Here is a 23,465-nt window from a genome sequence, read left to right on the forward strand (position 1 = left end):
CAAAAAGCTAAAGCGTAATAGCCACTGCACCGTACAACTGTAGAATTGTCACAAACGCTCCTAAACCACACTGCAGTGTGCCATGTCCATACGGTTAAACAGGATCTCACTGATCTCAAAGGGCCCTGCCAACAATTTGTGCCAGCCAATGACAGACGTAGACAGGTGTTTGGGTCTTTCATATAGCAGGAAGTCGAAGGTTGCACTTTCCAGCAAGTGGAAGCAAATGTAACGTGCAGTCAAGTTAATGATAACAGGAATAATGTTCAGATAACAAAAGCACTTAATGTAAATCCTGAGAGGTCTTTTTGCTCTATATAAACTAGTTTACCCACTCCCACACTAATAGGTTAGCCTTTGCTTTGAGTTCATGCAGTGGTGACATTTTCTCAGTACATGGGCCCTTTACCCCTAGATTAACAGTACCAGTTTAGTTTATTCTGCATTTTAGACTGAATGTTCCCCTTCAGTAAAACTGCTTTGCATTAATAAAAAATAAATAAAAACAAGGACTCGATTTTAGCTTTTGTTGGTTTAAGGATTTAATGAAGAGGCTGTTAAATTGTTTCATTATTAAGAAACAGTTTGGAATATTTAAACAGAAAATGACATGGTGCAGATCTTGACAGGATGAAAAACAATGGGAAGGGCATTTTTTTGCCTGTAATCTTTAATGAACCAAAAAGGTTATCTTTACAAATTAATAATAGATGAAGCAGGAAAGAACATTGAGCCTTCATACATTTTACCCAAGGGTTTCGAATGACATTGACCTTAATGACCTTAATATCAAAGTTGTTGCTGTTGTTGGTAAAATCAACAGTTGCTAAAAAATAGCATTTATTAAAAAAGGCACACACATTTGTTGTACTGCAAGATGTGTAATAGGTATGAGCTCTGGTCTCCTAAAGCCAGTGCCAGAGGAACTCCCATGACTTAAGGCAGCCCTGAGAGTGGGTGTCCAACCTTGCTCTCCAAAGAAAATGTTAGTCCAAAAGAAGAAAAACAAGTGATGCTAGAAGTCCAAAGTTGAGAGCATTTCACTTCTATTTAGGAGGCAATGGGTTTGTTCAGTATTTTAGCCTGCAGTAGACGGCTTCTGACTGACTGATCTACATAAACCCTGCATCATAAATAACTACTAATTATTATTGGTGGATCAGTTTGTCAAAATTCACCCATGATACACGGCGATGTCTGCTCAACAGGGGTTGGAATCACATGCTCCAACATCCTTGTTTTGTAGTCCTGTGTGCAAACTAAAGTTCGGTAGCTGGACCCCACTCAATGTCCTCAGTCTCATCGTTGTCGTCAGAGCTATCACTGCCTCGGATTTGGGAGCGTCTCGTCTGAACAGCCTGGTGGTGAGCCAACCTATCAAGAGATATAAGGTGTAGACTTTACTCACTTTACCTGATTTCAGTTACCATCAGTTCCAACTCGCTATTTGGACAAGAACTGGTGTATTTCCTGACTTCACAGTGGCCAATAATGGTTTATATCAAAATTTTGATGCAACTAAAATAGTCACAGAAATAATTTACAGGAGTTAACTTACACAATAAACGATGGGGAAGCTTTCTTCTCTTCTGGTTCTGCCATACGGGTCTGAAAAATGTAGAGGTCATAGGTCACTGGAGAGTTGCAAAGTAACAGGGTATTTTAGCATTTTGAGGTAAACAAAAAGTGTACGGAGGAACTGTATTGTGATATGAAGCAATAAGTCCCTTCAGTACCTGTTGGAGTTTCTTCTCTATGACTGACAGTGTGACGGCTGGGGGACTCTCCGGCAGCAGCTTGGGGTTGGGGGCAATGAAGTTGGGGGGTGTGTCTGATGGGGAATTTGTAACAGCCCGATCAATGGCGTCAAAGTCTGAATCCGAAAAGCTATGAGTGGACGGGGTGTCGTCGTCCGCAACGACAACATGAGCGGTGCCGTCGGACGGAAGACGGACTGATCTGGGCACGGGCACAGACATCAGGGGCGGGACCTCTTTCAGAGGCTCAGGGGATGGGTCCGGGCTGTGGTACTCAGAAGCAGGCTCAGAGGACCTGGCTAGCGCGGTGGGCCTGGAAACCCGAGGTTGTTTGCCGGAGTCAAACTGCTCCTCTAGGTCCTCGTTGTCGGTGTAGATCTCTCCGTCTGTGAAGGCCTCTCCATCGGTGTCCTCCAGGTCGCTGGCACCGCTCAGGTAGTCTGAATGGTTTCGGTCCAATGCATCCAGCTCTTCCTCTCCTCCTCCCTCAAACTAAATCACACAAAGACATTTATTTACTCAGTTCTTAACGGGTAGTCAATTTGGAGGAAATTCCTGGGTTGAATGTGCAGGAATCTGCCTGTCTTACCGTGCCTTCTGAGACCCAGACAGGTTTCGCCTGTTGGTGTCTGATCTTGTCTTTCAGAGATTCATACCACACATTAGAGCTGGGCTGGAGGTCAATACGAGCTGAGAAAAATGGGAGAGATGGGTGTCAGGTGAGAGTCAAACTCTATAACCACTGAAACCCCTGAAGAACAAGAAAAACTAGGCAAGCCTAGTCCGGCCGAGCCACGAGTAAAAGTGATTGTGGTTACCAAGGAAGGTGTTTGATGAGCAGCTCTTTAAAGGGGCAATATCATCTGTTGTGAAAAGTGGCCACTACTCTGTTCCTGTGCTTATCAGAAACCTAATGTATGGAACACCATTTTATCTATCAAAAATGTACATTTAACACGTTAAATTAGAAACAGACTACTGTAGATGGCTGGCTAATAACTATGCAGTACCTTTAATGATTGTCAACTAGTTATTTTCGATTATGATTTGCCTTCAGGCAACAATATTCACTTGTTCTGTTAACACAGTTGAAGTTAAAACAGTCCACATCCCCCACCCACCCCAGTTCTCATCAATGGCACTGAGGTGGAACATCATCTCCGGGGACCTCTCCTGGACCCTCAACACCTCAACCCTGGTCAAAAAGGCACAGCAGCACCTGTACTTTTTGAGGAGGCTGAAGGAGGCCCTTCTGTCTTCCCAGATACTTATGATCTTCTACCGTTGCACAATTGAAGAGAATTCTGACGAACCGTGCCCCAGTGTGGTTTGCCGTGTGTTCCGTGTCCGACCGGAAGGCCCTACAATACATCAGAGACCCTTCACACCCATGCCACAAACTGTGCCCTCCTACCATCAGGCAGGCGGTACAGCTCTCTTCATTCCCACACCAGCAGGCTCAGGAACAGTTTCTTTCCATCTACTGTAACCCTGCTGAACTGTGGCCCATCAATAAACATACCCACCCACCCACCGCTTATTACTTCCTCTCAGGGACCTTGTTGCACTACTGGACACTGACACTGCCTTGCAAAGTTCTGAGTTGTTACATGCACGTGTCAACCTCAGGAACCTCATAGCCGCTATCCCTGCATTTCAGTTGCACATGCCACCTTGCACCATCAATTTGCCTGCACAGCACATTTAGAATTGTCATTGTACCTTTTTTTTGCGGTCCGAACTGACATTTGTAGTTGCATTTGCCTCATCGCACAACAATTCCTTTCTCACTTGTACATAGTACATATACTTAATAAATGTACATTTTCTGCCCTCTCCAATTGGCACTTCTGGTTAGATGCTAACTGCATTTTGTTGTACTGTACTCGTACTGTTCAGAACGCGTCTCTAACCACTACGCTATTTAACAACGGGTCGCCGGTTATTCACTCGCCCAGAGACGTTCACTCTTCCTGGCCTGGCTCCGCTTACACGGTCCGGCAACAACTGTGTGTGTCCCGATAACAAAGGCGCACATTTACCTGCGAACAGATGGCTGCAGTGCTTCCTCATCTTTAGGGCCTGTGCATAGAGGCGTCTGGAGCTCTTGTTGGAGTTGGGGCACAACTTCTGCCTCATGGCCTTGACATCCTTCCTGCTGTGTGGGTCCAAGAACAGCACCATGGGGTGGTACTGGATGTAGTTCAGACGTTCCACTGCAGTTGGAGTTATGTCCAGTAGAGGATGCTTGTTCTGGAACAGAGGAGTTAAGATGCATAGTAAGGCTGTGCTCTACAATTGTTTTCCTGTATTTAAACATGCAGTCAATGCATGTTTGACTCACCTTCTCTGCAATACTTCGTACGGTGTCCAGCTTGATGACTGTGGAAGCGCTGTCTGTTCCACTACTACTACGAGGAACCATCTCTGCCACCTCGTATTCATCAGGCATCTCTTTGACCAGCTTCTCCATAGCCACGTCGTTGAGAGGACCCAGGATGACAATCGGACGTTTGAAATTAGCTGAAGAAACACAGGAGTTAAAGATGTATATGTTGTTTCACAATAAAAGGTATAATAGCACACAAAGGCGTTTTCCCAATTATGTTGCATGAAATTCTCCGTGTATCATGGGTGAAATTCTCCCAACCTTCTCTGAGCAGAACCCTCTCATAGGCTGGGAATTTGCCCTGGATTGTAAGCTGCAGCAGGTCGTCACGAGTCCTGCGGACATTCTTCTTGGCCCCTCGGAGTCCCCGTAGTTTCCAGAACTCTGCTCTGGGCCCGGATACCTGGCGATCCCCACCTCCTCCACTGGCTCTTTGAGCCTGCTCGATGCTGGCCAGAGTCTCTGCCCTGAGGTGGAAAGTGGCGTTTTGGTTAAGTCATTTCTACCCCTAATACTGTGTCCGTGTATATGGACAGAAATGGCTGGACGTTGCTCATGTGCCATCATCTGAAACGAGGTGTTAATACCTAAAAATCTGACCAATCTTTAGAGGAATGAATAAAACTGATCAATGAACCAAGGTTTAACTGACTTGGACTGGTTGGGGATGGTGCCCTTATCCAGTTCATGCAGGTCGTTGCCCATGCGTACCGCCAGCCACTTTCCCAGCTTGCCCTTGTGCATGGTGTCCACCACCCTGAACACCTCGCCTCTGGTGAAGGACAAGCCGTGTTGCTCCTCTGCTTCGTTGTCAAAGTGGGTCCGGATATAAAATGAGTCTCCCAAGTTGGACTTCAGGATCTTCTTGTAAACTGAGAAAATTGAAGCAATGAATGTTGTGAGAGGTCGGTTACAACTGAAGACATACTGCAACGTGTAGACATTTCTGAGCCACTGCTTTGGTCTCTCAGGCAGAACTCACTGTCCATCTTGTTCTGAGTGAGGATCTCCACCTGCTCTCCAGTCTTGATGTTCATCAGAAACAAAGCAGCTTCTTCACGGATTAAATGACTAAAGTCCACCCCATTCACCTACAATGGACAGAAGCAGATTAGTAAGACATGCATTCAAAACACTGTAGATCAAACCACAGAGAATAAAATAATCAACTACATCAGGGATGTACCAGTCTAGTTCTTCTAGAGCAGAACATTTACAACATGAGATCACTGTTAGTGTTGGGCTAGAACAAAAGCCTGTTGTCTTTAATGAGTCTTACCTGCATGATCTGGTCCCCCTCCTTCATGCCCTGCAGCTGAGCAGGGCTGTTGGGCTGAACCCCACCCACAAAGATGCCTACGTCATTGCCTCCAACCAGTCTCAGGCCAACGCTCTTGTCCTTTACAAAAGATACTGTGTTCATATCAGAGCTGTACCTGAAACGAGAGTAAATGCATGTTAAATCAAGAAGAGATGCTACATAAACTTGTGTGTAGCTGATGTGTGGTTCAGGGTTGATCAAAGGCCTGTACACACAGCACTTCAGATAGAGGTTTGTGCGTTTTGTACAGCAGAATAACTTTGCAGTTTTCTAGTGACACAAATCCATGAGATGGTAGAACAAGGCAATAGGATCAGAGTCCAGAAACCTTCTACTGGGCCATATGTAGAAAATTCCAGTAAGTCTGGTAATAGTAAAAACACAGTGTCTTAATCAATGTGTATTGGAGTGGAATGAGCGTTATGGCTCCATAAACAGAAAAACATCCCACATTGACAGCAAAACAATTCTATCATCGTCAACAGAACCTGTTTCAAAAGAAAGCGCCACATAAGTTACAAGATGAACAACATTGTCAGTAAGCTAATACGCCTTTTGGGTCGGGTGTCTGGCTAAAGAACTACAGGTGTTGCACCTTACTGCGCAGCCAGAGTTTCTTGTTGCTAGTGTGATTAGAAAATTGCATTTACATATTATGCAAATGTGACTTAACTGACATTTTCAGCACAAAAATTGGTGTAGTCGAAATAGGCTCTTAGTTATCAGATAGAACAGAAAGTCAACTGATTCAGGACCTGGTAAGGTAACAGGTAAATACCCCTGGGCTATAGGATCCCTAATAAATAACTGGTATGGTGGTCTGCATTTTGAATGGGTTGTACGCTGTTACTATTATGAAGGTTGCTGTACGTGGATACTAGTCAAGCCACTTACCCCAGGCTAGGTGCGGGAATGGAGTCTGGGGGAAGGGAGTAAATGGGCTCCTCGGACTTGGCTGAAATGGAAAGAAGAGGTGAGAATCTGGACTGACTAAAACAATGCGGACATGCTACCTGACACTTCAGTCGAAGACTCAAGGGACTGGGTACGTACAGTAGACTGGGGGGTTGCTCTTCATGGAAATCCCAGAACGGACAGCGCCATTGGCTTTGCGTGGAAAACTAAAGGAAAGGAGACACTATTTACTTAAGTTCCCAGACTAATATCTCAAAACAAAGGATGAGCGAGGTCAAAATTGATGGATTTGTTGTGTGGGGAAAATGGGCATGATGTGATCCCATTAACATGGTTTTTACCTGTGGTTGCTGTCTACATCTGTACTCCCAGACCTCCTGGGAGGTGAAGGGTTTCGGCCCGACTCAGAGGAATCTGAACAAGACCAAGACAGAGGATGAGGGTACAGACAGGGCATAGGATTTCCAACCGTAAATGTCATCGGACCAGAGGGAGTCCATCTTTCATATTGGGGACACTGACCTGAGTGCGGTCTGGAAGGGGTTCTGTTTAGTCGAGGGAGCTCCTGACTCACTACTAGAGGAGGAGAGGACCTTAATTCAGGCAGCACTCTTTGAGGAGGGAGGGAAAAAGAAAGGGAAAGATGTAAATTACTATATTATTTTCATTGTAGTCTTTTAGCAGACGCTACTTAGATTAGTGAGAGCATACATTTACATACTTTTTTATACTGGTCCCCTGTGGGAAATCAAACCCACAACATAAAAGCATAAACACAAAGGTCTAGAAGTTCTCACAGGTATAGTAACCCACTGATGAAGTGGGAAAGTTAGGACATTTGATGGCCCTCTCAAATATAAAGGTGACATTTAGAATGAGGGTTAAGAAAAATGCTGAATGGGAAATACGTTTTTGTCCCCAGAAACCCCTCAGGTATATTAACCCAGAAGTATTTCGGGGTCAGCTGTACCGGTCTCTGTTTTTGGATCCTCGGGAGCTGGAAGCGTCACTCTCTACAGAGTCCCGTCGAGGGACTGATGCATAACTTGCCTCGGATTCTGACTCTGAGGGACCTGTGGACATGGACACACACTGTAATATTAAACAGATTTTACACCTTATTTAGTTGGTGCACATTTTTTTTTTTTTTTTAAACCATGTGACAAAGTGCAGCTTTATAGCAAATTACTTGCAATTCCAGACATTTAGCTATTGCTTAAAGACCTACACTTGCCCACCGGGGGCACCTCCTAGAGAGCCCCTAACCTAAAAACATATCCAGCCCTGCCCACACACCTTTAGGGGGTTTGCTCATGGTGACGCTGGCAGACTTCCACTTGGGGGACTCCACCTGGGGCCCCAAGTCTACCAAGGGAGTGGCTCTGGAATAGAAGAGAGGGAGGTTGGGAGTGAGGGAGGAGGAAGATAACAGAACTCAGTTACGTGTGGAGGGGGACCCGCGTTGAACATAGATCATGATGAGAGGATGAGAAGAGAGACTGATATTCACCTCATGGCCTCTGGGGGAGCTGTCTCACATTGCAAGACCCTACCGTCTGATCACAGGTCATTAGCATGTGGACAAGTGGGTAGTTACTTTAGCATTGTTGTTGCTTTAGATTGGATTCAAATGTCCTGTTTCTTGCCTGGATGCTAACCTGTCCACCTCAAAGTTTAAATGTGTTTAGATGTTGATTTGTAATCAGTTAAGAGGCCGTCTATATAGATTTGATCATGTTGCTGATTGTTTTTCAAAGACCACATTCAGCCACATACATGAGAGGGACATGCTCAGTGGAATTTACTTTTATTGCATTGGTAAACAAAACCTCACAGTTGGCACAATTACAACAGTAATTACTGGGATACATTATAATATGTAATTAATTACCAGTAGTGGAGTAGAATAATCATAAAAAACTAACAGTAAATATATAATAGCACAAAACAAAAATGGCTAGTGGAAGATGGAGGAAGGTGGCATGCATCGGCTGCCCAGTCCGGTGGCTCCTGCTGTGGCTTGGGGAGGTAGGATGGTAGGGGTGGGGTGGGACTCATCTGTACCTGTATCTGTTCCGAGAGTCCTGGCTGTGAGGGGTGCCCTGTCTTTGGGGAAGCCCGGCGCTGCTGTCTGACTCTGAGTCAGAGTCTGGGAAGAGATGGACAGAGGAATTATCACACTAGGTCACTGGTTCAGCCTCCTTACATGAAGTTACCATGAAATGTTCCAGAAAGTTCAGTTCCAGGACATCTGCGCTGGTCGTTGATGCTGTGTGTGTGTGTTTGGGGGGGGGGGGGTACTAACCTGGGGGTGGGATTCTGACCGGAGAGGCGACCGATCGGGGGGGGTCCGGACGAATGACGATGGGGGAGGATCGCAGCGTCCCAGAGTGGGGTAGGTCCGGGAGCACTTTGTATCTGGAGCGGTCCTCTGTGACCCGTGGACCATCTCTCCTGCCAAGCGGTGGGGAGGCACTTCGGTCCGAGTCGGACTCAGAAACCGCTACGGACGGACAGAACCGGCAGCGTGTTATCGTCAGCGCCATGATCCACACAGAGGTGTCATCGGACGATGACTTCGTCCTCTAGTTGTGTGTGTTTACCTTTGCGAGGTCTCAAGGTGGAGACGGTGGATGAGGGACGCGGGGCGGCCCAGTCCAGGGCTGATGGGGAGGCTTTGGGGTTGGGCAGGATCGACATCCCTGAAAGAGGTCTGCGTCGAGCAAGAAACAAGCCTTGATGAGACGCACAAACAAAATATTGTAACAGGCGTATCTGCTTTATGTTAAACCCTACCTGTATTTGTTGCTGTGGTCTGGGTTGTTCTTGTTAAAAGCAGGCGGTGAGGGACTACGGTCTGACTCGGACTCAGAGGGCGCTGGAGAAAAACCACACGGCTCAGGTCAAACAGGGTGGGCAAACCAGCTTTTATTATGAAGGAGACCGTTCTGGTCTGGACTCACCTCTGCGAGAAGGATAGGCTTTAGCAGGCCGTGACAGTGTCGACCTCACTGGGGACGAGTCCCGTGACTTGGAAACTAAGGGAGGAGGTTCAGCTCTCCTGCAATGGGGGAGAGAAAGCCTTGCTCAAAAGGACACCTGACACTCGTAGTGGATTAAATCGTTTTCTATCAATGAAACAAAAGTAGAACAGTAACCAGAGGAGTGAATAAAGTCAAAGTACTGTCCGAGTGTTTCGTCAGTAGTTGGCTGTGTTTACCAGGTGTGGAAAGTTCCTAAATTAACTCCTTTCCCTGGTCATTTAAGTGTTAATGAGGAACTTCACCAGGTGAAGGAACACAGCCAGGTGCTTCCACACCTCTGACAGTAAAGATGCATCATGTGCAGTTACCTGCGCGTGCGTCGTTCCCTGGTGGCAGAGCGGGACATTCGGTCTCTGTTAGTGGGTAAGTCTGTGTCCAGGTCGGAAATGTCTGAAAAGAACGTTGGAAAGACACAGGACTCACATGTTGGAGCCGTTTCTGACAGCACATTCACAACGTTCATCAACCACCCATCTCCCCCTGCCCCCCCCCCCCCCCCCATTTCTCTCTATAGTATAAGCCTTCCTCCCTCCCTGCTCATACCATCCAATTCGGAGCTGCTGTTGCTGTGGTGGTCCTCTTCACTGTCCTCCACTTCGGGGATGTTGACCAGGAACCTGCGGTCGTCTCTCAGCACCATCATAGTCAGCTTGCCCCGGGATTTCTCCACCAGGTGTTTGGTCTCTAAGAGGGACAGGTTCTCTGTGGTCATCCCATTGATCTAGGCAAGAAATGGAGACATCACACACTGACGTCAATGAAGCCAGACACCATATCATCAGCAGCATTGGCCACCCTGAATATTTGGCTTACAGTAAGGAATCATGTCTACAAAAAAGTAGAATCCGTGACAGCCTGCTTTTATTTCACCTTGAGAATGAGGTCTCCCTCTTGCAGGGTGCCCTCCTTGGAGGCTAGACCCGTGTCAGTCATGTGTTTGATGAAGATCTGGCTCCCCAACTTCAGGCCGTACTCTGAAGCGAGGAAAGGAATGTGAATGCAGGGCCTCCGTTGTATTGATTTCAGGTAACATTTCAGACGTGCCACCTGGGTTTGGGAACGCCTTTCGCTATGCCCCCGCTTTATCGAACATAACCCCGTTTCTGCTCACCGTCTGTGAGTTTCTTCTTCAGGAGGGTGGTTTTGATTGGCTTGTCCGGGAAGTCCTGGCGTGGCAGCCGTTTGTACCCAGAACTGAACGGGAGGGCGTTAGAGGTCCCGTTGCGGTCCAAGGTGTTGCTGCTGGCAGCGCGGTAGCGGTCAGCCTGGTCGCTGCCGTCAGAGTAACGCCGGGTCCTCTGTCGCGGTTCCTGGTCCAGCAGGTTGGACTGGGAGGAGGCCCGCGTCGGCCTGGTGGTGGCCGGGATCTGGATCTTACGAGGACGCTTCACTGTCTGAGGAGATAGAGAAGTCAGTAACACTGCAGGTCTGTGTTTATGTTTGTAATATCCTACTGTTGCAAGTTACAACAGACATGTCGGTCACACAACATGCGGATGTTCGTTCAAATAGTGTTTCTTTTATTTCTTTTAGTTTCTTTTTAGAAGACAAAACCAAGACACTTAAGTTACATGGATACAAAATAAAATAAAAAATAAATGCACAACAGGAGGGATCCTCTGCAATGTATGAAAGTATTCAATAAAAGGACGCCATTTCCATAAAAAACATCACTGGAGCCCCTGAGGGAACACTTCATTTACTCAAAACCTAAAATAAACAATGTCACATAGCCATTGTAAAATAGTAGGGGGACGACAGATTCCCAGTTCAGGAGAATACTGTGTCGAGTCAGTACGGAAGTAAAAGCCACAATGTCTGTTTGGCTGGGGTCTAATGAGTACAGGTCCTCCGGAACACCAAAAACAGCTATCCTGGGGCATGGTTGCAGGTTAACGTTTAGCATTTCCGACAGAATTTGGAAAATGGATTGCCAATAGTTCTTAAGGGGAAATACATAGTATTTCCCAGAGCGGGAAAACCAGAAGAGAGTCCGTTGTCTTGGTATGTCGTAATACACTTCCTTGCCCAGAGACAGAAAGCGGTGTCTTTTAGGGACGGGGGGGGGGCATGGTTCTCATTAATAGGGCCCATAAACGATGTAGACAAACATTTGAAATGACGCTGAAACTGATACCAGATCTGAAGTGTGGAAAGTACCAAAGGATTGCCAGCAAAGAACAGCAGAGCAAAGCAGGAAGAGATGTAAAAATGCAGGACCGTGCCTCAAGGTGGCACCATGGGTTATCTGGAGCATGCGACCAGAACGGCAACTCTAGGTACCTTACCGCCCCAGATAAATAAAGTAACAGCCTGATTAAAAAATGACTTTGGTAAAAACAATGGGATAGAATGAAAAAGGAATTTGTGCAAACATCTCATTTTAACTGCATTAATCCTCCCTATATGAGATGGTGGTAAACTACCCCATCTCAAAGTCAAACTTCATTTCCATAAGGGGAGAAAAGTTTGCAGAAAACAGGGCAGGTAGTGAATGTGTTACTTTCACTCTGAGCAGCAAATTTGGAAAGCCAAGTCAGTCAGACTAAGCTGCAGCGCTGCTGGATTGATTGGGAAACACTTGCTCTTCTGGAGATTCAGCTTGTAACCCGAAAAGGAGCCAGAGTCCTCCAGAATTGAGAGGATGGGAGGTAAGCAGGTTGCAGGGTTCCTGACATGGAGTAACAAATCATCAGCGTAATGACAACCCCTGTTCAACCCCAAAGAGGAAGATGCGCACAGAGCTATCGAAAGGGCAAATAAACCGGAGAGAGGGCAACCCTGTCTGGTCCCACAGTCAAGGGCAAAATGATCAGAACGGGTGTCATTAGTACAGACACCGGCCTGGGGAGGCCTGTACAAGAGACGGACCCATGGGCCAAATTTGTCCCCAAATCCAAACTTCTTAAAAACAGTAAAAAGGTATTCCCATTTAATTCTGCTGAATGCCTTCAACGCATCTAGACAGATTACCACAGGAAATTTTGAGAACTGTTTGGAATATATAATACTGAAAAAGTTGTGTCGATCCATAATAAAGCCAGTCTGTTCCTCTGATATGATTCCAGGTAGGACCTCCTCCAGACGCGTCGCCATCACTTTAGCCAACACCTTCACGTCAACATTGTGGAGGCTCAGGGGCCTAAATGAAGAGCAGGAAGTAGGATCTTTCCCCTTCTTAAGAAGAAGCGCAAGTAACGCCTGCGTAAGAGACTGTGGTGACTCACTGTACACAGACAATAGCAATGGTGCAGGGGTGTTTATTTTTGTTGATCGGATGTGAGTAAACAGAAAACTGAAGGGAGAGGTATCTACTGGGCCAGGGAAACTTCAGTAAAAGGTTATACAAAGAAAACAACCTGGGATTGGAGTTGCTCAGAAACTATTAAAATATGTCATGAAGAACTCATTTACAGAGGTTTCTGTCAGTACTCACTATGTTAGCAATCTTGCCACATGACTTGAGGTTCTGGATGGTGAAAGTAGAGTAGACATTCTCCATGGACACTCCGTTGACCATGACAATCTGATCTCTGACACTATTGTGGAGGGAGAGGTCGAACAACAAGCCAGTTAACAACTCCTCAGGATTAGCCCTGTTGTTTTGCGTGTACGTCAATAAATAAAAAAAACGTTTTCGCTTGTATGTAAACGGACAGCTTTTTTTTTTTTTATCAGTTATAAATGAATTACATAACAAATGTGGAGAGTGTGAAGGGGTCTGAATACTCTGAAGGCTAGACATCCATGTGTCCACCTGACAGTCTATGTAACCTTCAGTAAAAGCCTCAGTCATTTTGGGTACAAGTGATGGGTACAGGGCAGGTGACTTACAACAGTCTGCCCATAGCAGGTCCATTCCGAACCACATCTGAAACTATGACGGCCGTGTCCCCGGAGTCCGGGTTGGGCTTTTCTCTGCCCCCGGATATGGCAAAGCCAAACCCCATCTTGGAATCCTGCGACAGCGAGGGAGAGAGGGTGACAGAGAGACATGTCGAGTGTGTGAGAGAGAGCGAGACACGGGGGAAAAAGTGGAGTAGGGAGTTAGATGTTTGCGATAAGGCAGAGAGCGAGCGAACACATTCCTTCAGCACTGAAGAGTCATCTGACCTGAGCCAACAGTTACAGGGATCAGGGCGTGTCCTAGTTACTCTAAATTACTGCAGTTATGGCCGGTTTCAGTAGGCTATTTGTTTTAGCGTACCATGAGTGAATCAAATACCGGATGTACATTCCGTCGTGTTTCACGTTCAGACCAAAGTACAACAAATAGAGATACACTTACTTTGTTCAGTGTGATGGTATGCTGCTCCCATATCGTTAATTCCTCCATCTTTGGTTTCTGGGAAACAACAGAAAACCCATTACAACAACATTTCAAACCAGTAGCAGAGCACAGCCACTCTCCATATTGTCATCAATGGACCTGAATGAATGAACATGAGCAACCAAACAAAAGCCCTAAAGCATCACAAGCAGTGGTTTCCTGACCTCACATTGAGAGCTGCCACCGAAAGGCCAGTATTGTTGGTGAGACACCAGAAAGTCAGCAGTGGCGTGCTCTCACCTGTCCCATTCCATTCCTGTCTGACAGGTATGGGGGAGGGGCCACCAGCAGGGCAGCACAGAAGGACACTATAACGGCCATGCTGTGTCACATGACACCAGCTCATTGGTTAATGAGAGTGCAACGTTACAGAAGGCTCCGGGTAGAAACGCTGTACTTCATGGTTCTATAGTCATGCGTAATTCAGTACCGTCTGATTCTACAAAATGTATTTCTGTCTGCAATGCTGCGTGCCTCGACAACTTAAACACACCTCCGGATACACACGAAGGACAGTCGTTAACCAACGATGCTAACACCAGCTCATTACCGTACTTAACATTCGCCACATATCACCATCCCAAACCAAAACCCCCACAACATTCAGGTCATATATCAGTGTCCTACTCCTAAAATAGTACAATGTTTATGACAAAGTGGGTCATAAGGACAGGACGTGTACACAGTGACACACATTTACCATCCTGGCTCATGACAACAGGAGACAGGGTCCAGCCAGGCTACCGAAATGAAATGTAAACAAAAAGCAACTTTTACAACCAGTCCAGAAATTCTGTGTATGAAGAAACTGTCTGTCTGAATCAGTTCATTTAGTAACTACCACAAATACAAACATAGTAAATGTAAGCCCACAATCTTTGGTCATTAAAAAAAATAAATAATCATAATTATCAGCTGGGGTTCCATGATGTTAGGTTTTGTCACAGCGAGAACACCTGTTCTTCACAAAGGATCATTATTTCACAAAGTTCTGTCAAATCTCTTCAGCGGGGGTCGGGAATACTACCAGATGGAACTGCCATCGGACTACCTTTATCCTACACTCCCTGATTGAGTTGAGGGCATAATTCCAACAATTCCATACAATTCCAACAATTAGTTAAGTGATTTAGACAAATTGTAGGTATTTGTTGATTATTTCCCTTTAATTACACCAAAATGCACTGCATCTAATCCAGCAGGGACACAGCAAACTAAGAGGTCAGGAAAGGTCAAAGTGAAAGGTGGTCTTTTTTACAGCCTCAGAGTACAGCTGAATTATTGTGTTTGAATCCTAATTGCATACCAAGAGGAGTAACATTTTATGGCTTGAAGCCATTTTAAAACCTATCTGGGTTTTTAAAGATATGGCAACTAATGGCAAACACACTAAGCTTGAAAGTAGACCGAACCTTTTCAGATTTTTTTATTTTTTAAGTTAAGAAATTAGATTTGATTGTCATAATATTTAGTACTTTGTAATTTGGTTTGACAACATTGTGGGCCATATTACAATATAACAATTACTAATTTCATTTAACTATTAGGAGGTGGTTAGCGCTTTAACGCAACAAGTAATTGTTGAAATACATATTTCATGCAAAACAATGGATTAGTGCTTGATGATGGAATTACAGATACAGCTGCATAATTCACTTTACAGTCTTTGTATTCATTTTATGACTCCCATATGGCACATACTACACAAGTTCAATCTTGCAATCAGGAAATACTGCCAGAAATACTGATTTGGAATGACTGCATTGCAATGTCACTTTCTCTGTTTGTATTTCTTATCATTCAACTTGACTGGCATGAAGTAAAAGAACTTGCTTTATCAAAAGTACTCCGACCATGCCCAAAGAAAAAAAAGAAAATGCTAATTACATGACAACATTAAAAGGCACCACCATTTTCAAAGATCCTCATGTACATTTCTGGCTTTCATTAAAGCAGTTAGTCCTTTGTACTCACCACTTCTTCACTGAACCTCACTTCCATAACCCTGTGGGAGTTTGGCCTAGGAACACAAATCTGTGGCCTCCTGTCTTGTAATCCAAAACACCTCGCTCTCTACTCCATGTCATATCCCATGTAGACGGAGCAACAAGTTTGAAGATCGGTGTTTCCAATCTTTTATTTTCCGCCACCCCTTTCAAAATTACACTTAGCTGGCTGTACTTTTGGAAGGTGACTGGGGTAATCATTAATAGCTTATGGGCCCTGACCACTGAATCTCTGTAGGTGAAAAACACCTTGTAGAAACAAACCTGCCTGGATCAAGGGGAGGCTCCTCCCTCCTGCCTCTTAAACCAGACACAGACCTTTCTATTGCCCCTTGTTGCCATGGATTTAAGGCAGAGCCACATTAGCAACTTGAAACTCCATATAAAGCTCCATGTGGAATAGGTGAAACACCTAGAGAGGTCTAGATGGAAAACACAAAGTCAGATGCTACAGTGCATTACACACTTCCATCCTGTCTTTAGAGGCCTAGATAAAAACTATCACACTCATTTTAAGATGCAGAAAATCATACTTTTTAAACTAAATCAACATTGATTCACATCAACTGATTCAATTTCCACACCATATTTAGGAAATCAAACATTTCAGCAGGCCAGTCAATCCAGAAATCTGCAATTTCACAGCCAAAGATTTCACTAACACAGAAGGTTAGTTAAAAAGAGGAAACACAATGGGACCGTGAGCTGCCACTTACCACTGTCCCTGAATAGGTGACAAGTTTCAGCGCCTGTGTTAGATTCATACTGTAGCAAAACAGCTCGTCCAGTTTGGTTCCAACGACAACAAGCTGCTGACAGACTATCACTACTGGAAGGCTAAATCCGACACAATGGAGCTGGCTGTTCTACCCCACATCCCAGCAGGATACAGTCACTGATATCCCCTGTCCTCACACTGTCCAGGTAATGATGGAGACCAAATAACTAGTCTCTTCTCATTCCGATCAAATCATGTCCAGTTGGTGAAATAATCCTATGCACTCAGAGGATAAATATTCCAATTCTGACCAGAGAAGTCAGGCACTATTTTCCCATGGCTCCCCAGGTTATGTGGCTGGATTAGTCATTCCTGGTACTATGGTAACCAGAAGGAATGAGTACACTGAACTGTTAATAATTTATAGGGTATTTACTTCACCAAATGCCATGGCAAAAGTCTTTCTATATAGGTCACTGCCCCCTTTTTGCAGTTAGGGAGAATTGTAAGGTGATGGTGATTGAGTGTTAAGGATCTACCTAATGAAAATGTAGTGATTACAGGCCTCTGGATGGATTCTCTATTTTTTGGTTCTACCTGCCCTACACTACCTTCTTCTAATTTTCCTGTTTGCTCAAAGAGGGAGGAGTTAGAGATTAGTCATTTCAGTGGAAGACTTCAGAGAACCATGGTGGCCATGGAGGCTACATTCCGATCTGCATTGTACTGGTATTGTGATAATGGAGTGTTAAAGATGTAAAAAGAGAACAGCCTCGCTGTTATACCTCGCTTACTGCAATTACAGGCCTTAAACCCTTTTGAAAAAAGAATGCCCTTTTAGTTTTGTTTGACAGGAGAGATAATTATAGAAAGGTAGGCCGATATAAAAAAAGGGTACAGAAAATGGGAACAGAATCCCCTGGCTTGGGCGTCAAACTCCTTCACCTAAAACATTAATGGACCCAAGGGAAATAGAGATGAAAATACAGTCGAGGTTTCTCAGAGGGTTGTAACAAAAGCAAAAAAACTCAAGGCGTGCCCTGATGGAAGATATAAAATAAATAATAATCAACCGGAACAAACACAATAGGGTAACACCAGTGAACTGCTGGTGTAACTGTCCAGTTTCAACCCAAGGCCTATATGTCCAGTTAACTGTCCAGTTTCTCGATTGGCCATAACCTATTACAATGCAATAAAAAAACATTAATTCAGCTTTGTTTAAATGCAACCTTTCTGTGTTGGAATAGTTTGCGTGTATACCTGCCACGAAAATATGAATGTATGTAAATGACTAAAAAGAAAGATAAACTGTTTGAGATCAGATTCTTGAATTGTTTTTTTATTCTTCCATTGGCCTTTTATGAGAATGTCAATTTAAGTTAAGAGTTCATAAGCTATGGCACCTATTTACTAAATGATGCCTATATATCCACCATAATGTATAGCAGGAATTATTTAGAGAACATCATTATCTATTATGTTTTGCATTGTTGGACAGGATAGTGGTACAAGGTAGATAACAAGGTTTTTTTTTGTTGCTGAAAGGGCAGTAGGCCTGATTCAAAACCACACTGCAGCAGTACATGTGCACCAGAGCTTAAACGCTGGACAACCCAAGGCCAAACATTTTAACCTATTTTATAAGTTGAAATAAAATACTGACACTATGAATATACTCACTATGATCACAGTCAACAAAATAAATTACAAAAATAAGTCGAAACTCGATTGAATGTGTGGTTTGTTTAAGAACTGAGCAACACACTAACAAGATCCTTTAGATGAAAAGCAAGAGGATTCAATGTAATGTAAATGGTGGTTTGCAGAGCCACAACCCACACTGTAATTATGGTGAGCCAGGTCTCAGATGAACTGCTCTAAAGAGAGCTTACCACTACACTGTTTACAGAGTGTACATTGTACAACCCTACAAAACACGAACAACAAAAGGCTTAAAATCTTCATTTCCGCATTAACTCTTATTGTTTTATGTATTATCTTCCTATCATTGATACAAAAGAAAAAGAAATACTCTCTTCTGGGGAAACTGATATTTTAGCTATTAAACTGATATTTTTAACTATTATTTCCATTTTGTAAGTTTCCCACCAATGTCATATACCATACAAAATCAACCTGTCACAGATTTTTGTACAGTAGAACATGTTGAAGGGGCACTGTGTAAAATCTGGCAACTAATGTCTACAAGACGGAATTCAAACAATAACGTCTCATCCTCCTCTTCCCAGACCAAATGAGACCGGAATAGCATTAGCTTTAAGGGAATATCTCAGGCACTCAGAAAAATGTGGCTGATTTATTTCCTTCTAAACAGTCACTTTAACTGCAGATGTCTTCAGGTTATCACACATGTATTTATGCTAGTAGTAGAGCAGAAATCTTGCATATGGCCCCTCTACAGGGGATAGAGGCAGGGGGTGGGGGTACAAGTGATAGGGGTACAGTGACAGGTGCACACCAGTAGTAGCAGGTGGAGATCAAGCGCAGCGGCACAGCTGAGCTCTGTCAAGTGCCAGACAGACAAACAAGCTTATGCTAAAATCAATGTAGTCAATGGGACAGTCTTAAATTGCTGACATTGTCCTGCAATTCTTCAGAAGATGCGCCCATGTGGAAAAAGCAGAATGGCTAGACGGGGTCCTATCGGAAGGCTTTTCGCCATCTTCAGTTCTCCAGAATCCGTTGAAAGATTGGTGTGTAGCAATCGTGAATTTCTGACCTAAATGTGTAATGTTGCACATTACATCTGCGGAATCATAGTCCCCCCCCCTCCATTTTTAGTATATGTGCTGCTTAAGCGAGCACCGGCGGAGTCAGTTCATTATAGGAAATGCACCACAGACACGTCATAGTTTTTGTAAGACAGCGTGCCATGCGCTATCAAGAATATTCACTGCCACCTTCAGTCGTGTGTTTCAGGCCACACCTTGCATCATTGTTTTCTTTATTGGAGCTACAACCGGACTGTCAAATAGTTTTCGACTGACTTGTAAAATAAAATTCCATTAACACTGATCACAACTCAAGTCGAGATCAGACGATAATCGAAACCAGTATTGAAACTATTTAAATAAGCTGTTACACTATTCTGTTTACATATTTCTCTGAATTTAAAACAAAATGATGAACATGAACATGACTAGATTCAATAAGACCATTCCTGATAAGTCAGTTGCTAAAAAGGCAACATTAGATTCAGTTAATACTTGTCAATAAAACATCGACATTTTCCAAGCATGCATTAGAATAAAAAACAGCCAAGGAATGAGAAGACGCAGCACTTCGGGAATGCACTGTCGAAACTCTGGCGAAACTCCTCTACAGGCAGAAACCTGTGTGGCAGAACCAGTAGGGCGAGGAGAGGGGCATGCAACTGACAGCCTAACTTTCAAACACACAATACTCTCCTCGACCTCTAACCTAGAACCCAAAAACAAAATCCGGCCCCCAAATACTATTTTCATTAGACTCATCAGAGGCGTTACTAGGATCACAATACATTCGGGGCTTAGCCCACCCACCCAGGACAGAAAGTACAGCGTTTTGAATGTACATCCGGAAAATGTCGATGTACACATTAGCGGGCTACACGTTTACATTGTCATACTACGCGAGCGGATTTATAGACGAATAGATCAGGGAATATTTTTGTATAATATTTATTTTTTGGTCAATTTGAGATCCGGAGCTGTTCATAAAACATCCGGGTCTATAGCCACGGACGCCCAGGCCTAACGACGCCACTGAGACTCAGTACAAACAACAATTAATCAGATGGACACTGCAGCACTGTCCGCTTTTCACTATACTGCAGCGAGTCCTTCTAATCAGAGCAGTTGATCTATTTCGTCAAGGAAATGTCAGTTGTGTTGTTGTAGTCTGATTTAATTAACAACCAAAACAATCAACAATATCATTGGGATCCCAAAATGCCTTTACAGCTGGTAGTACAACTTTCTCAGCCGTGTCATATAAAAGCCAAACGAAACGAAAAACTTCGACATGTACAACGAAATATCAACCAACAGCACAAATGCACTAGGATACATTTGCTAGATGTTTTGTCTATTGTCACAATTTTCTGTGGTAAAACTAAGATAGTGTTCCATCCTGCATTCCCATGAACATGGAAACAGGAATAAAAAATAAACAAGAAAAATCTAATTTACCCAGTTTGTTGAAAAATAAGATTCTTTGGAAAGATGCGTTTTATTCCTACCTGTAAAACTTTCCAGCAATGCGTCCAACTCAAAATAACAGATCGTGATCTAGACACTTACAAGCGATTTGCATTCACCTGCTACTTAATGGTGGAAGTAGGCACCTAAACAGCATTCAGAGGTGTTCCCCTTTTTGCAGTGCATACAGGTGAGTTTCATACCGTCATCACGCAAGTTGCGTAACTTTCAGGAAGTAGAGCGCCTCCTATTAATTTGTATGATGCGCAAACAAGCGCAACTATGTTTCCGAAACGTAATTCGTGGTTTGTATCGCTTTACAGCTAGTGTAGGCCATAAAGCTGATGTAAGGGTCAGTATCAATGACTGTTTTGATGTAGACTTGGTCACCTTTGTTCCCTTTCACTCATAACCTCCAACTGTTTTCAAGCCAAGTAAAAATACAGTAGCGTAACTTGGGGAAAAACTATTTTCTGACTCGAATAGCAATGTTTGGTCAGATTTTTATATGAACATACTGACTATAGTCAGAGAAATACATGGAGAAAAAAACGATTTAGCAGAATGATTCTATTTTATTGCAACTTAATCAAATGCCAAAATATACCCACTATCGGGGCAAAATGCTCCTCCCTATGGGATGAAATGCCCCCTGGGTTTTATTACCCCGAATAAAGATTGATTCCATATTTAGGTGTCAGAATCCTTCTATCAATGTAAGCAATACCATTGAAAATAATTCAATCTTGATAGCAGTATTTCAGTTAACAAAACCAATTTTAACGGTGATACTGCACATTCCAATACCCAAAGACAAAAAGCTATGCATAACATTCATTACAATTTCAAATAACTTGACTATTTTTAAATGTTTTGTTGACTGTGCAAAAGTTAAAAACATTAAATCAATAACATTTTGAAATAAATTCAATATCAATGCCAATTAATAGGCCTATTAGATATGCTCAATAAAATAGCTAGTAAACTAAAAACAACATATTAGGCTATATCTTGAAACTTTTTGTATTACAGCAAATTTTTTAAATAAATGTAGTTATATTTTGCCAATATATTCTAATAATAATACATTATACTGGGACCCAAAGAGGCTTTACATCAGATACAAAACAAACAACATACGAGGAGAGCGAATGGACAGTACACAAATGTAAAGACAAGGACTCGTAGATAACACTGGACAAAAGTCAAGGGCAGGGGCTAGGGGTAGGTGCTAGGGAGAGGGGAGGGGCTAGGGGTAGGGAGAGGGGAGGGGCTAAGGGTAGGGAGAGGGGAAGGGCTAGGGGCTAGTGGTAGGGCTAGGGGCTAGGGAGAGGGGCTAGGGGGAGGTGCTAGGGGTAGGGAGAGACTAGGGGTAGGGAGAGGGGAGGGGCTAGTGGTAGGGCTAGGGGTAGGCTTGTTTGAACAGATGAGGCTTGAAGTGGTAGATGAAGATGGTAACTGATTCAGAGCCACGGATTGATTGTGGAAGAGAGTTCCAAAGCCTTGGAGCAGTCCTAGAGAAAGCCCGGTCTTCAAAGCGCCGTAGCTCAGACCGTGGGATGATGTGACCAGCTGTGGCAGAGCAGAGTGACCGAGAGGGTTGGTAACGGGCAATAAATCAGAGCGGTAGGGTGGAGCAAGCTGATGGAGGGCTTTATAGGTGATCAGAGGAATGTTATAATCAACGCGCTGAGGGATGGGAAGCCAGTGGAGTTCCCGGAGGGTAGGGGTGATGTGCTGCCAAGACTTGTGGGTGAGAAGTCTGGCTGCTGTGTTTTGGACCACATGTAGCTTATGGAGAGAAGAGTTGATGCCAGAAAGAAGAGTGTCACAGTAATCTAGGTAGGAGATGAATGCATGTATTAAGGTTTCAGCAGCGGTACGGGAGAGGGAGGCCTTTAGATAAGGCAATATTGCAGAGGTGAAAATAATTAGGATTTGACTGGATTTGTGTGTGTTGTTCATAGCTGAGGGAGGAGTCCATGACGCCTAGGTTTCACGCATGGGGAGGAGGACAGACAACTGTGTCGTCAACGGTGAGAGTGAAGGCGCCAGTTTTGGTGAGCGTGGATTTAGTGCCTATGAGTGCCTGAATGATGGCCATTGAGGGAGATGTAGTGGGTTTGTTTGGTGAGGTATGAGTGTAGCCAGAAGAGTGGTTCCATCAACACCCACAGAGCCTTGAGCCTGGTGAGGAGGATTACATGAACGTGTCAGACGCAGCACTCAGGTCAAGGAGGATACTCAGGTTCTCAGGGGTAAAATATCCCCCGGGGCATTTAGCCCAAAACATGATCACAAAAAAACAGGATTGCTATAAAAAACACAAGTAGATTACTAAGCCTTCCCATTGACATTTCAAAAATCATTTTAGAGGTCTAACTTCATCATAAAAAATAAGTTACATTTATTTTATTTAAAAATCATTTTTGTGGAATTAGTTGCTCAGTTTAGATTTTTCAACCGCATTTTCTAGATTAACAAGAATAGTGGCAACCAAGGAGGAGGGGGGGGTTGCTTGGCGTTTAACCCCAAGCCACCCTACTTTATCAATGAACATTGCTTTTGTGAAAACTGTGAATACGAATATTTACAAGGAATATTGACGTTAATCCAAATAGAATCTGCTCTAAACTCAGTCACAAACTATGACGAAGCCTTAGTTTGTCTATGTTTACCAACTGATGGCCTTCATCGCAGCATACCGAAGAGAGGTTCGCCACAATCTGTCCACTTAATATAGCCCCCAGACAAAATGACTTTTTGCACTATATAGTCAGATA

The 23,465-nt window shown here is 43.9% G+C and overlaps 1 protein-coding gene across 7 annotated transcripts; it reads right to left on the reverse strand.

Moving 5' to 3' along the window:
- Positions 1-528: 528 nt before the first annotated feature.
- Positions 529-20,853, reverse strand: tjp3 (tight junction protein 3). 7 transcript variants are annotated; one of them, XM_013135064.3, is made up of 29 exons: positions 20,724-20,853; positions 13,715-13,771; positions 13,261-13,385; positions 12,863-12,965; positions 10,538-10,820; positions 10,297-10,400; positions 9,970-10,147; positions 9,735-9,816; positions 9,346-9,443; positions 9,179-9,260; positions 8,986-9,098; positions 8,688-8,885; positions 8,447-8,531; positions 7,679-7,764; positions 7,353-7,455; positions 6,905-6,993; positions 6,724-6,796; positions 6,521-6,588; positions 6,362-6,422; positions 5,426-5,582; positions 5,129-5,237; positions 4,799-5,018; positions 4,408-4,613; positions 4,102-4,280; positions 3,800-4,010; positions 2,347-2,447; positions 1,737-2,249; positions 1,559-1,608; positions 529-1,374 (listed from the first exon to the last, which is right to left on the reverse strand). In XM_013135064.3, exons 2-29 carry the CDS (start codon positions 13,760-13,762, stop codon positions 1,260-1,262), a joined length of 3,840 nt encoding a protein of 1,279 aa, XP_012990518.2. In that variant the 5' UTR covers positions 13,763-13,771; positions 20,724-20,853; the 3' UTR covers positions 529-1,259. The 7 variants fall into 7 exon arrangements, with proteins under 7 accessions (XP_012990518.2, XP_012990520.2, XP_012990516.2 ...); XM_013135066.3 differs by lacking the exon at positions 20,724-20,853 and adding an exon at positions 20,674-20,696; XM_013135062.3 differs by lacking the exon at positions 20,724-20,853 and adding an exon at positions 16,479-16,800.
- Between the last annotated feature and the right edge of the window lie 2,612 nt (positions 20,854-23,465).

Source organism: Esox lucius, chromosome 8, assembly GCF_011004845.1.
Source record: "Esox lucius isolate fEsoLuc1 chromosome 8, fEsoLuc1.pri, whole genome shotgun sequence".
Taxonomy (NCBI): domain Eukaryota; kingdom Metazoa; phylum Chordata; class Actinopteri; order Esociformes; family Esocidae; genus Esox; species Esox lucius.

Coding starts and splice junctions, on each gene's coding strand:
- tjp3 (XM_013135062.3), bottom strand. CDS start 16,526: ATGAATCTAACACAGGCGCTGAAACTTGTCACCTATTCAGGGACAGTG. Junction 9,261..9,345: donor AGCCTATCCTTCTCGCAGAG/GTGAGTCCAGAC, acceptor GTTTTTCTCCAG/CGCCCTCTGAGTCCGAGTCA. Junction 5,238..5,425: donor AGGGGGACCAGATCATGCAG/GTAAGACTCATT, acceptor TGTCCATTGTAG/GTGAATGGGGTGGACTTTAG.